Raw genomic sequence first — 17,668 nt, 5'->3', positions numbered from 1 at the left:
CTCCTGTTTTCTAAATTCAACACTCCCCACACTTTTGGAAGGATGTGAAGTAATGCTCAATGATCAAGAAACTATCTCACTACCTTCAGACTTATCAACTGTTCCCTGGACCTAAACACAGTTAAACTATTTCTAGCAGATGAACCTAAACTTGAAAGCATATTTTTATACCACAGTTTCACAGCTCTTACTGGGCCATAGAGAGATTCTCATAAACCATTTAGAGCATCTTCTAATGTTGCATATGATGTTATAATGGCAAAATGGTATCTCATGGAGAAGAAAGATTGTTTATTTTCAAATAAAAGACTCTGAAGACAAAAATGTTAATTTTATACTTACTTCCCCCTCTCTCCCCTTCAAATCTTCACAAATGACTGAAMTTAATCTCTGTTTACAGTGCTGTAGATGGCCTGGYTTTCCCCCACCCTTAGAATACTTTYGTGGTTGCTCCACTCTGGAGCTAAACTATTTGGCAAACTTSTCTGTTACATATATTAAAAGAAAATTGGCTCTGGGAGATAGCAGTTTCATGCCATCCACCCTCAACAAGGTGGGAGAAAAATGCTTATTAAGAAAGAGTAGTGGGAAATTACATTCATGTGTATATGTCCTGGYTTCAACTAGGGCAGAGCTAATTTATTCTCAGTAGCTATTACAGTGCTGTGTTTGGAAGAGAAGAGGGAGTGAGCAAAAGGCTGCATGATGTTTCATCTCCAGCTGGGCTTAAAACCACAACACTATATAAAAACACTGCTCCCCTGTTGGTGCCAAAAATGCCCTGCTCTCATTTTGAAATCAAGCAATYTGACAGTGGCTGCAAAACAAAAAACACAGCCAGGATTGCAGCCACCAGTAGTGGCACACTATCAGGTCTCAGCCAACTWTAGAATATGGAAGTCACCTCACTTTATCTCACTCTGTATCTGCATTGCTTTCAGATAAAAAAAGCTTTAGGAAAAAAACAATAATTTCAAGTTGCCAGTAAATGGCTTTGGGTGAGCTGTATGCATTAACCAGAGACACCAGCTGTAAATTTTCACTGCAGAATACTGTGAATGAAGCCACATCATCTTCAAAAAAATGACTTTTTCTTTTGAGAATTCTACAGACTGAACATGCACTAAAAAGATAATCTGATCAGATAAAATTTATGCAGGAAAAACCGGCAGCTCTTGATAGATTTGTCGTCCTAAAAACCCAAATGCCACCTTTAGAGGGACGACACAACGCMGGGAAGCAGGAGCCTCGCGCGCCCCCTCCTGGCTCCCTGACAAAGTACAAGCGGTATCACAGAACACAAACATTGCCCGGAGCGGACACAAATCCCGGGATGTTTCGGGRTGTACACAGGAGCTACAGACACCTTCAAAGGCGGCCTGAAGAACTATTGCACGTCAATTTCGCTAATTAGTCATTCCCCATAAATACTCCTATCTCCCTAAAGTCTCTTACGCATTTTCAAAGCAAGAGAAAAGGTGTATTTCCACAGAATCACAGAACAGGTCAGCTTGAAGGGGACCACAGTGGACCATCYGCTCCAAGCTCCCTGCTCAAGCAGGGTCATCCTACAGCACATGGCACAGGATTGTGTCCAGACAGTTCTGAGTATCTCCAGGAGGGAGAYTCCACAACCTCTCTGGCCAATCTCTTCTAGTGAACAGTCACATTAAATAAATTATTCCCCATATTCCAGTGGAATGCCCAGTGTATCAATTTCTGTCCGTTACTTCCTGTTCTATTGCTTGGCATTTTGGACTTACTTTTTTTTTGTTTTTTGCTTGTTTGCTTTGGTGGTTTTTGGAGGATTTTTAAATGTGCCTCTACTCAAAAGAAAAAAAAAAACGAACAAAAAGGTAAAGGGAGAAAACCCTTTGGGAAACGGCTGGGCTTGCTGTAAATATTTTCTGTATCTGTCCAACTCCAAATGCAAAATGCAACATTGAAGACTATTGTACTATAGGCAAGATTTATTTGTTCATTTTTATAAATTTAAACAAAATTTTATATGTTCATCAAGCCTAAAAGCAGAATTTCAGAGCACTTTTAACACTCTCCAAAAATATCAGCCATTTTATAATTCAGAAATAACTCCTAATTCAGTGACATATAAAAATAACAGGACATAAAGGGATTCACACGAACTGGAAAAATTGTTCTCTGCTATTTAGTGTTAAAATGGCTTTAAAAATAAAACCTGAAATGGGGAAGAAAGTAAATTCTTTTTGTGCCACCATAGACTTAAACTTGTACTCAAGAATTTAAGTGCTAGGACTCTCAAAAAAGAATTTAAAACAAAGAATCCCATGTACTGTCTTGAGTAAAAAAGAAGCTTAAACTTTACCTTATCATTYAGCATCCACCCAATATATTTTAAGTAGCTATCATTCAAAAAAGCATCTGGGTAAGTCTTAATCCAGCTGCAAATTTCTTCCATGCAAGTTGCTCTGATCTCAGGGATAACATCACTGTGAAATTATAAAAGCATAATATCAATACATTAGAAATTAATTTCAAAACAAATTATATTATTTTCAATATTTTTATGTTCTGCAAAAGCATGTACAATTCAAAATATTCCAAGCATCTTCATATAATGTTGCAAGTTAGTCTTCAATCAATTATTAAAYCACTTTTAGCCACAAAGTTTCATGCAATAATAGTTTTGGAATTCTGAGTAYCTTCTCATTCACAAATGCTCTGCTCTATAGCCAGCAGTAAGAACTGAAAGAACATACGCAAGAGKTCCTTCTGCAGGCCAAAATTCTTAAAAATAATCTAACTGCTACACTTTCCTTGACACCATCAGTGCCTCCAGGATGTTTAACTTGATTCTTGTATCTATACTGTCTGAGCAAGAGTTTCTTGGGAATGCAGATACACATCACAGCTTTATTTTTACTCTTACCGGTAACGGTTTACAAATGTCCCCTTGAAAATAGCRTTCATCATGTTCTGTATCTCTACAAGTTTATGCTCATACTGAAACACAAAGAGAAATGAATGTTAATATTGGTCCCACAATTCACTACACATGAAAAGTTTGCATCAGGGCCCTTGGAATRCTACTGAGGTGCAAACTGCTCGTGTTTACACATGGTACCAACATAAAATGAGTGGTCTGTATCTACACTAACAACTGACCTTTTTCTAACTACATCCTGAGGTAATGTTTATGGGATGTCAGCTGATAGCCTGGAAACAAGGTACTTGTTTGACACAGTGAGTCTTGATCTATCAGTACACAGTAAGATATAGCACAACTACTAAGCAATCTTCTCATAYAGATCCAAATTCTCTTTTCATGTATTTAGACCGAGATGGAAGAAAGGCAAACAAAAGAATTTCCAAAATGCACAAGGTGTGTATTAAAATCCTGCCTGAAAATGTAGGCAGGAACTTCTGAAAACCCAAGTCATTTAGCAAACATATTCTCTCACCAACAGCATCAGGAAGGGTGACAAGTTTGAATTTTCCCTCCAACACAGACTCTTCCTCTGTCTTTCCCATAAGATCAGATTTACAATATCCCGTCTCACCCAAACACTCCTCCCTACTCTGTTTCTGTAACAGAGAAGTCCATAGACATCTAAAACTCAGAACAGGGCTAAGTGATTCTAAGGTCAGGAGACAAGGAACTATGCTTGATGTTCATGTATCAAGTCACCTTTTCCTTCAAGCCAGAGTTATTTTTCACAGTTATAGCTCTGCCTCTGGGAGTTGAAAAGGAGCTGACTGTTTTGAGCAGGGAACAAACAACAGAAACTGAGCAGCAAAAATTATACAGGACATCCCTGAAGTTCAACCCATTTTTATAATGCATTACTTACACAGAGATGACAGTTATCCTGTGTCCTTTTTGATTGATCACTAACATTAGGGCTTGTAATTTGTACAAACATACACAAAACTGCACTCCCAGAACACTGGAGCTACTGAGACAATTAAATTGTGTGTAAATCGATATTTGTGTAAAGATCAAGGGCTAATGATGCCAATTTAGAAAAGCAATCAGTAGGACAGACATCACAGGTTAACACTACATAGGGCAGTTATTACCTTAGTCATTTTTGTACCACTTAATCTAGCCAGTCACATCTGCTACACACCACGGACTAGATAAACATATAAACCTCAAAGAGCTGCAGGGACCCAAAAGCAAGCAGTCAGCTCTCCTTTTTAGACTTTCACACATCTCCCATACAAGACACCTCCCTAACCTCTTTCCTTTTTYTCTCTAGCTGATCAAGTCTGTAGCTGGTCCTCTTGCCACTTAATCTCTGCTTCTCCACCTCATACAATCTTTGAGCATTGTGCTTGTTGACATCAAGGTTCAGACGGACACTTAAAACTGCTGTCAGAAGTTTCATTGCTAAAAAAGAGACAAAAGCAGCACAATTAGCTTAGCTCAGAGATATGCAGCATAAATATATTCCACTTCACCACAAAAAGGATATGGTTAGCCAAATCCATTTTATAACCGAATAGGAACACTACTAGATTATAGTAATTTGTTTTAAAATACAGTGTTTATTTTAAAGGCTGACAATGATCAAAAAGGGAAGATTAAGTTCTATTTTTGATGATTTACAACTTTTGGTCAGAGTTGTGGTCAGAAAAGTACTTTAGTGGGCAACTCTCTTCTTAGCTTATGTAATTCTGACTTTTCTGCAACAAAATCTAGAACTGTGGAACAGCTGATTTTAAGTAACAACAAAAAAAGAAAACTCAACAAACCAAGAAACGTAAAAAAAAACCCTAAAAAAACACAAAACAGTGAAGCTGGCTCAGAAATGGCTGGGAATCCTAATACACTACTGAATTTGACAAAAATTCACATTCCTCTAGGGATTGCTGGATTGTTTGAACAGATTTAAAATCGATTTTTTGAGCCCTCAAAGCAAACAGTAAGCTTTAGAATAAATTATACTTTTGAGTGTTCTTTGCATGGCAAACAGGGTATTTATTTACTTTAGGGGGAAAAAAGTAGTAGCTTTAATTTCATCATGCTGCATGAAACAAAAATGTGTAACAAACAATGTTCATTTTGGCACAGAGACCACAAGAATAGCAGCTCTCCAAAGGAAGCTTCTTTAGGTGAAGCATTTACTGCAATCTCATCACATTAATTAGTGGAGAGAGAAAAATAACAACATAGAAAACTGTGAAAAATCAGTTACTGAAAAATATAATACTCAGAACAGTAAAACTCTGAAGTCAGTCATGTCACAATTAAGGAAGATTTCTTTATAAAGAAAAAATTGGCTTAGATCCATCAAGGCTAAAGCATTCAAATAAAATTAAATTCAGATAGACGTGGGAACAAACAGTTTCTATTACAGACATTTATATAACATACACTAAGAGGAMGGTACTCCCAGTGCACAAGAGAACYGCTCCAGTAAACAGAGCTTTTCAATTTTGAACTGTTTTGTTTGTACACAAGTCAAGAAAACTCAGCACCTCTACAGCAACTCTGCAAGTGATTTTACCTGCCAAAGTGCTTGTGTGTCTGAACGCTCTGACCATGGAATCTGCTAAGCCTGTAAGCAGGGAGATGATGGTGTTCATCAAGTAGTCATCATACAGGATGCTGCACTGGCATTGCTGGACAAGTACTGAAATGAATTCACAGAAATTTGCCTTGAACTTCTTCCAATAGGGTCCTGTTCTGATCAGCGGGTAGTCTTCACTGTCCTGTACAAGAAAGAGAAGTTGAGAGAAAACACACTAATTAGTTCTGTTTGTGCATTCACATCTCTCCCACTGAACATCAGATRGAGTTTTGCTGACAGTCCATTTCACTTCAGCCCCCCCCGCAACTTTTTTCATTGTTAATATTCCAAACTAGGGACAAGCAACAAAGAAACAAGCAAGCAGAGAGACAAAATAGCTTTATTAGAGCTACACTGTCACAACAGCTCATATTTGAAAGCAATGTATGCCAGGTAGCTGTGAACAGACAGGAGGAAGAAAGTGTGTAAAGGCAGTGCAGAATAAAGTAACTTTCACTGGCAYAAACCATGAGCACTCCTGGCCTATTCTATTCCCTCACAGGTAGCAGTGCTTCCCCACATCCCTATCCTTCCTCTTCCTGCAAAAGCATGGTAAAATCCAGGCAGAAAATGAAGTAAGTGGAAAGTGGAGACAAACAACTGTGGTGTGAACAGGATGGGACTGTTCTCCTCAGCAGGAGAACAGCTTGAGGAGTTTACCAGACTAAAGCTTAATGCCAAATACTCAGTCCTTCACCTACACCACCTGCACCTGGGTCTCCAAAATTGCCCACAGAAACAGTAAGTAGGCAATACCTTTGACATAGTGCAAAAAGCAAATGATAATAAAACCCTAAGCGTTCACAGTACCATTGATACCACCAAGAGGAAAGCAGGAAGATGGAAGCTGAAGTAATTTCTCAAACAAAATAGTGAAAGGTACACTAGAAAGACTTTGTAAAGGGCAGCCTCAGACAGTGTGAACATTTATTTCATTAACRCTTCACAGATCCCAGGAATGGCTCAGAATATGAATTTCCATCTTGATCATTTCCAGGTGTGAGTGAAGCCAAGCAACTCCAAAACTTCACTCACTATGGAAAACTTCATCCTGAATGCAGGCCATTGCTCAGCTGGTTCTTCACTAAGGGGCAAACACCATCTCAGSCACATTCTAACACAACTTCACACCCAGCATAACCTCCTATGCTTATAAAGTACATTTAACTTCTCTGGTAACTTTGTTTCCAAAGCACTGTGACTGTTCCTCTCTTTAAAGAGAAATGCAAATACAGACTGGCAACACAGCTGGCTACAACCTAAAGCACACTGGGAATTTGGAGTAAGTTCCTCACAAGGCTGTTAAGAGTCAATTTAGAGCCCAACAGCAGCAGCAAGTGMCAAAACATAAAGGGAAGTTTTCAGCAAGCCCCATTTAATGCTCCTTGATCATGACAAGGACAGTAAAAAGACCATCTACAACTTCAGGAAATACCTATTTTACCACCATAGCTTATTCTTCAACCCTAAAAGCAGCACAAATATACAAGGATCTTCACTTTCTGAGAGCATTTCTACTGTCCAGGTTAATCACACTGGGATAATGTTTAATGGTAACACACGCTGTAAACATATACATAACATAATGGRCACACCACCTAAATTTAGGCACCTAACTTGGCATTCCCTTAGATTCCTTTCATAACCAATAGAGAAGCAACTCTGCTTCCAGAAACCAACTTAGATTAAGACCTTAACACAGGTTCTTTCAGAAATTATTCAAATTACTCAAATGAGTGATGTGAGCTCCTGCTCTGACTCAATCTGGAAATGTTTCCTTCTTTCATTCAGAGTCTATGGAAAGAGAGGAAARTCTAAATGAAGTGCCAACAAAGAGTTTAGATAAATTCCCCACAGAAGAAGCTATACTACAGTTGTGAAGAACTACAGCAGCCCTACCATGTCCACCGGCCAAATMACTGTCAGGATCCAAGGATAGGCCATGAATTTCTTGTACTGCAACCCGGTTTCCTGTAATGCAGGAGACAAAATATTGAAAGTTTGTTAAGGAAATGGCACAGATAATTCATAGACAAAAGCATTACAAAGGACGCAACATATTTCAAAGGCCATTAGAACTTCAGAAAWTGTGTATTACAGGTGGCCCATACAATCCAAAGTATTACACAAAATCTAAATCCTTCTCATCTTGCTTGTATTTTTTACTAACTAATGACAGAAGAAAAACAGTCACATAAAATCTGAGTTTTCTTATTACAAATAGGAGACAACTTGTTTCAAAATTTGTAAGCAAACATATACAAGGTATAACCCTCATAATTAATTCTAATATATGGCCCCTCAGCAAGTCTAAGKATATATCCCTTTTCGACATTTGGCACCTAGACACTGTAAAACATCTAAACACTAAAAAAAAAAAAACATTCTTAGCTTTTCAAATTACAGAGAAGTATTTTCTGTATAGTGTGATTTGATTCAAAGATGTTTTCCCAATTCTACAATTATTCCAAGACAAAAGGCATGAAATCTAGAGTTCTTTTTCAGGTTCAGTGAAGCACAAGTGTTTCTACCCCCATCTGGCTGTACAGTTATGCATCCAAGTTAACTCTTCCCTTACTAAATGTTTCAGCAACAACATGGGAAAGGGAAGAAAAACTACCTAAGAACAAAGAACTGCAAGAAGTAAATGTCACAAGCAGGAAGAAAAGCAGAGGAGAAAAATACAAGATCTTAAAATACAAGATCTTAAAATAAAAGAAAAACAAAAAACAGTGCAAAGACAAGACTGTCTCATGACTGAGGAATACCATGGCTCACAAAGACAAAATAAATGCCTCAATAACCATATTAAAGCCATTCCCTGCTTCTAGTATCAGTGCAAGTTTTCACAGAATTATAGAAAGAGTGAAACTGAGAGGGACTCTGAGATCATCTAATCCAACCCCAGCTGCCCAAGTAGTGTCAGCCTGAGTAGGCTGCCCAGTGCTGTGTGTCACCAGTACCTCTGCTCTCAACCTCTGATAATGTGGCTACCATAACTAATGCCATTTTAAGATGCAAGCAGCTCTTCTCTGTTACCAAGCAGGTCATATATTCATTCCCCTTCCCTCATTAACAGGYTCTGAAGGTCCTAGGAACCAAGCAGACAAAACAAATATTAATTTCCCTTCCTAGTAGTCTCACAGTTCCTGGATGCTAGGCCAATTACTCCCTTCTTTACTGACTCTGAAGGTCCCAGGCAGGCAGGTGGTGGCAATGACACAGTCACAGAAAAGGGAAGCATCATAGCACCCAGAGCCCTGTCTATGAAATCAAGGTGCTGCAAGGCCTAAGTGGTRAGCTTTGACCAGAACTCCTGCTGGACAGTGAGACCTGAGCTACATTATAAATTTCACACTATGCTATTATATTGATTCTGCCTGTAGAAATCTTGTGCCATTTTAATCATAAATTGTGTGCCAATCATAATACAGAAAGAAATAAAGTTTTAATTACAACTACAATTGGTGCTRCCATCATTCTGTCAAGGAACACCTCTGTTGAGGTCTCTCAGCCAGGTACCTGATCTAGAAGCTAATCCTCCCAACTTTGTCTCACCTGAAAATTTGCTAACAGTAAACTCTGCCCCRGTGTCCAGGTCATTACTGAATATGTTAAACAGCATTGGCCCCAACAGTAAATGGGGGTACAGCACTAGTGACTAGCCTCCAACTGGACCTTTTGCTACTGAYCATTCTCCCACAGGCCTGGTTGTTCAACCAGTTTTCAGTCCACCTCACTGACCACTTACTTAACTCCTACTGCACCACCATGTCCATGAGGATGTCATTACAAAGGACAGTGTTTTAAGTTTTACTGAAGTCTTGACAAACATCTGCTGTCCACTCCTCATCCACCAAACTACTCACTTCRTTGTAGTTGGCTATCATGTTGGTTAAGCAAAATTTCCCCTTTGTAAATCCATGCTGACTACTCCTGATCTCCTTCTTGTCCTTCATGTGTTTGGAAATTACTTCCCAAATTAGTTGCTTCTTCACCTTYCCAGGGGAGACTGATCAGTTTTGAGTTTGCCAGATCATCCTTCTTGCCCTTGTTGAAAACAGGATGCTTGCTTTCTTTGAGAGTTCAGTAATGCCTCCCAATTACCACAACCTTTCAACCAAAAGGGACCTCACAATGACATCAGGCTGTTCCCTCAGCACTCCTGGGTACATTCCATCAGAACACATGGTCTTAGGCACGTTCAGTCCATTTATGTGCTCTGTGACCTGGCCCCCTCCACAGAGGAGTAAAATACTCTTTGCTCCACACTTTACCTCTGGTCTTAGGGACCTGGAATTTCTGGAAGATAGTCTTACCAGTAAGGACAGAAGCAAAAACAGGCATTGAGTACCTCAGGCTCTTCTGTGTCCTTTGTCACAAGGGCCYCTACCTCATTTAGCTGTGGGCCTATATTTTCCTTGGGCTACCTTTTGCTGTTGACGTATTTGTAGATTCTTTTCTTGTTGCCCTTCACATTTCCTGGCAAACTCAACTCCACTAACATTTCCCACTAACATAAGTGAGAATTTTAGGAGGAAGCATTGGTTCAAGGATCTAGTGCTGCAATGAATAAACTGAAYAGCAATGCCATGGTTGAATTAYTGAAATTATCATGAATGAATCYTCTGAATGCTAGAAACAAACAAYATRAATTCAAAGGCAAGATGGCATCAAGAAGATATCTGCCATTATTCTCCACTCTCATTACTATTTACACTACTACTGTCATTAGTTTTCAGACAATGTTTTTGAAATACAGGAGTCCCATATGACACTATTTCTCAACTAACTTAAACCACTAACTTCCATTTCCATCTTATTTAAGAAAAAGATAAGAGAGAGCTTAATTTCTATACAGAGCATGAAGAATACAGCTTCTAAGGCAACTTCAGAACCTGCCCTTTTGCCCACCAAGACAGGGGAAAAGGTTACCAAGCTGTAATATGTCTAGGCTGATGATAATAATAATCACATATTTGTATCTGCCAGAGAGTCTGCACCATCATGAGTGTTATTCAGGGCTAATTCAGTTGGGAAAGAAATGCCAGATTACTAATTCGTATGGCCAGACAAATATCGGCTCATTTCTGTCAAATATTAGCCCAAGTGCTACTACACTTCTAAAATAAAGAAAATCATGTTGGCAAATTCATCCTCTGTGGGAATTTCTACAGCAGCTGGTCTTTGAGAGATGCTCAATTAAAACAAGGCTGATGGCTGCTGCTTGACAAATCAATGATGAGATGACAMATATGGGGGAAAAAAGCACAGAAGCAACTGTGAGAGCACTGCAGAAAATCTAATGTTGTCGTAAWTAGTCAAGGAGCAGTCAAGAAGTGAAACAGCATTGTAAAGCTATGTGCTTTTCTTAATAATCCCCAAAAAATTAGATACTATTGTTTTCACAATTATCTAAAAATCTGAAATGCATTTTTCTTCTTCCATATGACATAATACAGTTAYTAAAAAATCATAATTGTCAGTAAAGTAGAAAGAATGTATTCAAATAAAAGTATCAGCTAAACATATCTTAGAATTAGCTCATCAGTAATCCATATTAGTATTTTTTAAAGGACCTATCAACCAAACACCAAAGGAACCATTAACTTGCTGCAATGCTGGGTTATATTTACCTTTATAAAGTCACTATCAAAAGAACTCCTAAGAGAAAGATTCAGGAAGACTGCAATTAGACAGCCCTAATAAAAGTCTCAAGAGTCACTTAAAAAAACCCAGATACTGCTGCTGCCAACATGGGTCATTATGACACCAAATTTCTCTTGCAAAAAACAAGTTTATTTTCCTAAATTAATTAAGTGGGGCAGAGCTCCTGATAAGCTAAAAGAATTCAGTCCAGCTTGACTATGAAGGTAGAGCCTACTGTTTATATAAAAAAGACATGTGAAATCAAACCTGTGCCTACCTTATCAAAGGTCTCTGTCATTTTTCGCATTACATCCTTCTTGTGCAAACTTTGAAACATCTCTGCTGTTACGATGCCTACAAAAAAGTAGTGTTTTAAAAAGAAGAGTTACTGACAACTGTACATTAATCATGTCCAAACCACAGTTAAGGACTTTATTACATTTAGAAACAYCAAATAAAGGGGAAATCTCTTTTATTTGTTTACACTGGTATGGGCAACATATATATGAAGTGACACATAAATTACTTGATAAAAAAAAGCACTGATGAACCAAGACTGAAATTCACATTAGAGAAGTCTGCTCTGTGCTGTCTGGAAAGGCTGATTCCTCTTTATTCGTACATTTCAAGGATTGACTAAAATTTTGCCCACTGCTAGTCAAACACCCCAAAGTTCTTCACATAAGAGAAGGTATATTAGTCGAAGACCTAGGAATAAAATGAATGTAAAAAGCACATTTCTAGCTGCTTAAATACACTCTGAGTTTTCAAACAGGATGGTTTTCTTAAAACTCCTACTTGCCATCCTGAAGCATTTTACCAGCAGACTGTCCCCAGAAGTCAGTGCCTCAATGTTTGTTATAAAACAAGAGAGCTTCACAACCSTTCAGTAAAAGCAACTGCAATGAGGCAAGAGATTGCTTTTCTAGTCACCAAAGCAGGGAACTGAATTTGCTAGCTGCTTATTTTCAAACAAAGATGCTAGCAAAACAAAGGATACCAGGAAATACAAAACAAATGGCAACTGGCACACTGGATTTTAATTAGAACGCTCATCAAAAGCACCGTCCCTATGGGGGGATTCTGCAAAACAATGTGACATGCCACTTCAGAAACCTGACCTTGCAAACCTTGTTCAAATACAAGTCTCAGAGCTGGAATGCTGCAAGCACAGAGTCATTCTTTYCTACTTCGTCTGCCCATCTGGAGTTTGTCTTAATGAACAGTGCAGATTGTAAGTACATCATTTACTGGAGAGAAAAATTCCATTTCAGAAAGCACATTTCAGACTACTCTTACCCACAGAAAGTGAAAAGGGCTATGAAGAGGGTAAATTACCTTGACAGCCTGAGCACTGAATGAAGAAGTTGATGAGATCTAGAAGTGCCACATCCCTGTCTTGTTTATAAGCTTCAACCCAGTCAACTACTACAGACTAGAACAGATTAAAGAAGCTCATTAGTCAGGAGATGAATACGGTTTGCTGCACTCCACTGAGGATAYCATAATAAAGACAAAAACTAACATTGTTCCACCCCCATTAAATTACAAAAACAAGAATAAACTCCAAGCAATTCTGTTCCATATCTAATAGCTCTAAAACACTCTCTCAAGTCCKAAACTGCTTTAGACAATGTTGCCTTTCACAGATACTTTGCTTCCTGCTACAGGGATAATAACCACAGTTTTAGTAAGTGTAATATAATTTTTTTTTAAAAAGTTGTACTCCTGAGTTCTTGCTAGCACTGAGGTAACAAYTTTAAAACAAACAAATAAACAAAAACAACAAAAAATCCACACACACATTTAGCCTCTGAACCATCTAATAATTAGTATTTAATTATACTAGCAATTTTCCCTGGAAGTTCTTTTCTTCTCTAGCACTTGATTTGTGCAGTAGGTTTAAAACATAGTACACATAAGCCAAAAAAAAAATCCACCGAATTTCATTTGTAGGATAGTACGTGTAACTGTATAAAAATATTTGGGGCTCCAGACTTTCATACACTTACACAAAGATAATACATGCTCACGGAATATGGAGAGCTGAGCTTCCTCACATTGAAGAAAGTTGCCAGCTATACAGATGCACAGGGAATCTGGCTATTATGCAAGCTGCTGGCAAATTGCATTGGAATGATGGTAAAAGAAAACACCAAAAGGCACACAGGGATGAAAAAGAATAAAACAAAAAAAAAAGAAAAAAGAAAAGCCTGATTTGCACAATGCTGGACAACTAAAATCTGCTACTGATGAACTTCTTCCGCATTTTAAATAATTATCTTTTCATATGTTCAGGCATTGCTTTAGTAAGACTGGTTTCGGTACAATTTCCTTCCTCTTTTTAAAAATACAACAGCTACCTTTTCACTAATTTCTTGAAGTTGCAAGATGTTCTTTCCAAGAGCCACATTYGTAACAGTTTTACAACCAAACATGTTTCTTCCCCACCCAAGCCAAAATTTAAATATTCCACAGTATGAATAATGGAAATGACCACTGTTTATCCATCTGCCCTCCATCAAGTTCTTTCAGAACTCAGTGCTAGGAATACCTGCATGGCCTGCTTCCCCATGCTAACCACTTCAAACAAGGTAACTGCCTCAACCACTTCGCCACTCTGCAGCTGGCTCACTCTTCTGCCACTGGTAGAATTTCTCCTTATGTTTTCACACTGTTCTCGGACCTTCCGCTTCTCTCTCTGAAAAGAGTCAAGCAAAGTATGTGAGAAAACACAACACACAAGAGACATTCAGGCTTGTACACACAGKTACAAATTTATTTTGCTCTTGTAATCATTTCCCCAGGCTGCTCAGTTTTATGCCCCAACAAATCCTTACCAAACATGACCATACTAAAAGGGGGTGAAAGAAAGGATTCACCAGTTTGAATTTTTTCTCTCAACAATGAATCATAAGCATAGGGAGGTATAACAGGAAAGAAGCTTCTGTACAGTTGCACACTACCCAGAAGGCAGTTTTCAGTACAGATGTCATTTCTGAAGAATAGAAAGCAAGCACAGAAGCTCTTCCACATCTTTTCACCCACAGGTTAAACTCTCTACCTGAAAATTAACATCAGCTGCACACAAAGCACAGCAAAGGAAAAGMACGTGCTGAAATGAACCAACTATTCAAAAGCCAGCATTGAGGCTCTGCTACCAAGAGAATTTGAAGGTCAAGCTGTATCCAGTGACTAGCTTTTAGAGGCACTGTGATTGTTGTAGGTAATACTCAATTTTCTAACAAGTGAATGAGACACAAACTCCWCAATTCAAAAGAATTAGAACTTTTAAACTCTTTAAAACTGACTTACTGGTGTTTTCAGGTTGCCATTTCTCACACAGCTGCCATTCTGCGCAGCAGACTCAGGCACAGTCTCATCATGGACAGCATTCTCTCTAAAGTGTAACAAACATATGAAGGGGTTAGCAGAGTACACAGAACTACACACTTCAGAAGAAAATAAAAGCAAATACATGTAATTTAGTATTTTTATTTAGTTGTTTGGAAGTGGTGATGTTTTGTCACCACTTCTGTCTGGTCAAAAACCAAACAGCTAACTTTAAAAGTACAACAGAAATTTGGGGCCTTTTTTAGACTATTGGCTTTTCTGTAAGCTATGCAGATAATTAGAAAACTAACAAAGCTATCAAAGGTGCCAAGAAGTATAAAGTAAATTAAACAGAAAGCTGATGTTGACTTAATGTAGCCTTTGTTGACTTAAGAGCTTTGCACTATGACCCAATAAAATAAGTATGCATTCACTCTGCCCTACGCTAAACAAGGTGGTAACATTTGATGGGTATACACTTTAAAAAGASAGGAAGAAATTGTTTTACTTTGTTAATAAAACATGCTAAAGAAAAAAAGACACATAAAAAACTTCATTTTCTGGTCATTGCTAATATCATGGAAGAATAATTTTATAAAGAAAGATGCACCTTCTGTGAGATCGGAAGCCATACATTTATCTGCAATGAAACCATGCCATTTTTCATCATTCCCAATGCTAACAAAGTGCTTTGYCAAAGGTCATGTTTGAGTAGACGAGCTGGATCCCACTTGTGCAGCAGGTCCAGTACTGGAAGCTGGCTGCAATGGCCTCCTTTTAAACTACAGTGGCCAGGATATGAAGCCAGATGACTTGTGCTACAAGAAGGCACAAAAAGAAAGTAAATATGAGAGTGTACAATTACTTCTATTTTCATGATATTACTACAACAAGAGAGTGTACTAGCACAAGTGACCACTTTACAAATGGAAAATAATACCACAGTCTACTCTCTAGTATCCAGTGCTGGCTAACACACATGGAGAATTAACTGCACCACAGATGCAGTCAGTTCCACTCAGGTTTATCAATGCCAGATAAGCATCCTTATTGCTCTTCTTCCCAAGGTCGTTTTGCAAAGCAATTTCTGAGACTGAGTAGCAACAACTGCAGGACCAAGGTCCTGATGTTACTTTGTTGGTGAGAGCAGACAGAATTTTTTATTTAAACATCTCTGTTTACTTTTTTGATCTATTGAGACACTTCAAGAMGTGATGCAGAATGAGGCTTCCAAGACTCCTATAAAARTTCTGTATCAATATAAAATTGCACMAAAAAATGTAAAACTTCGAAATACAATTATCCAAATGCTTACCTTCCCTACAGAGAAAAGTCCCATGAAAGTTAAATTCCATTAATTACTTGTTATAGAAAAGTTCAAAACATGCCACAGTGTTTGATAGATGGAAGCAAAGARATATTTCAGAATGTACCAATCCTTATACGAGCTGTCCGGACTTCTGCATAAGGAGAGTGGGATAAACTATAGTTTCCATGAGTCAGCATTCTACAAGCAACCATTCAAAAGTTTTCAAATGTCTTCTTTGATTTAAAATTGCAAGCCACTGAGATTAAATATCTCAAGTGCCACCAGAGACTTCCTAGCTGAAAAGAACAAATAACAAGGGACAGCACTATGTATTGCTTTTCTGAATCCAACTGGCTCTTCCCAGAATCTTCTACAGACCACAAAACCAAAAAGAATCCAAACATGTTTGTCAAGGACATGTTTCTCTTACATGATTAAATCCTTTCACTCTTGATTTCAAAGCAGAATGTAATACTGTAGGGCTGGACTAACAGGTTCCTACTTGCACTGTTTCACTGAAACTACAACTCAGGTGCCAGCCAACATCGTAATATGGGTTACCAGTTTCTGCACTGTACCKCAACGTAACACTCAACACACCTTCAAAACATTTTTCTAAAATTGTTTACAAGTACTATTTAGCAACTTACTCCATCCCATAATGAAAATAAATGTGTTGCATTTGATTATCTCAATTATAACTGAGTCCAAGTTGATTTAAAACATTTAAATAATTAAAAAATCAGAACTGCTGCAGGACAGTTCCATCAAGGACTTGTCTGATCACGTACTGCTTTTAGTATCTCTGTCTAGAACATCTTTGAAGGTTTAACTCATGCCTCTCYTTCCCAAGAACATCTTTTGAAGGACAACACTCTACTTGTTATCTCTACTCTACTCTACTGGCCTTGTGGTACTTGCTTAGTTTCTTACACCAGACAAAATTYTCTTGTAGGAAAAGGGACCCAACAAAGTAAGGAAATGCCTGGCATGTGGAACAGTGYTACCAAAGCTCAGCAAAACTTTCAAGAGTGGGAAGACCACAGATCTATAGTTCTTTCACGTTGGGCTACCAATGCCAAATAAAACAGCCGGGGTGAAACCTGTTAGAGTAACTGTCACACATGCAGCTGAATGCTCAACAAATTTAACTAAGCATTAAATAATGATAATACTAATACTAACATGACATTTACTTTCTAAACTGTTTTAGTTACTAGTGCACCACAGCACTATCATAGCTATGCCACAGGAAGCACTGGGCAACACAGACAACTTACACAAAAGTGGAGGATTTTTTAAATCCAGATAGTATAATACTCATGTTTCACCTTTCTCTTCTTTTTTTTTTTAGCTTTTAATATTGGTATTTCCAGTAAGATTTACATAAGGCAGGTACAAACATTTGTAGGACYGGCACCTAGAAACTCAACCCCATGAAACCACTGAGCAATTAAATATTTAAATAGAGTTTTTATTTGCACAACTATGTTTCTGTTGAAGAAACTGTTAAAAGAATTAAGACATTTTCTTATCTTCTCGAGCAAAACAAGAACTACTGCACTTAGTTGAGGAAGACATGGGGATCACTTCTGCAGTGATCCCTATACATAGCTCCATTTAACATCCTTTCAACTACAGAAGTGCAATGGTAGGTTTGATAAATTTTGAACTAGCTGCATGTTTTTTTCCACCCCATGTTATTCTACACCATGTTGAACACTTCTGCATGCATACATTCACWGCCTCATGAACTGGAAGAAACAGCTCTTAGCCATTCAGTTTGCTTCCATCAGCAACCAGTAAGAAAGCATAAGCAGAA

At 38.1% G+C, this 17,668-nt stretch overlaps 1 protein-coding gene across 3 annotated transcripts in view; it reads right to left on the bottom strand.

Annotated features, from left to right (window-relative positions):
* Positions 1-17,668, bottom strand: part of LOC130574735 (cohesin subunit SA-2-like) — a 58,308-nt gene that overhangs the window by 39,011 nt on the left and 1,629 nt on the right. For 2 of the 3 annotated variants that reach the window (XM_057368117.1, XM_057368122.1), the window contains exons 3-11: positions 14,520-14,604; positions 13,759-13,905; positions 12,543-12,639; positions 11,482-11,558; positions 7,455-7,526; positions 5,493-5,697; positions 4,221-4,372; positions 2,909-2,982; positions 2,345-2,468 (exon numbers count right to left, since the gene is read on the bottom strand). In XM_057368117.1, coding sequence (XP_057224100.1) covers positions 2,345-2,468; positions 2,909-2,982; positions 4,221-4,372; positions 5,493-5,697; positions 7,455-7,526; positions 11,482-11,558; positions 12,543-12,639; positions 13,759-13,905; positions 14,520-14,604 — 1,033 coding nt within the window. Of the gene's footprint in view, positions 1-2,344; positions 2,469-2,908; positions 2,983-4,220; positions 4,373-5,492; positions 5,698-7,454; positions 7,527-11,481; positions 11,559-12,542; positions 12,640-13,758; positions 13,906-14,519; positions 14,605-15,147; positions 15,324-17,668 lie in introns of those variants that run through there. The other variant, XM_057368118.1, reaches the window with a different exon arrangement.

The sequence above is a fragment of the Malurus melanocephalus genome, unplaced genomic scaffold (genome assembly GCF_030028575.1).
Source record: "Malurus melanocephalus ecotype Western Australia unplaced genomic scaffold, MMel_1.1 scaffold_88, whole genome shotgun sequence".
In the NCBI taxonomy this organism is placed as follows: Eukaryota; Metazoa; Chordata; class Aves; order Passeriformes; family Maluridae; genus Malurus; species Malurus melanocephalus.
The sequence above is the reverse complement of the archived record's forward strand: the minus strand, read 5'-3'. Positions and strand labels throughout refer to the sequence as shown.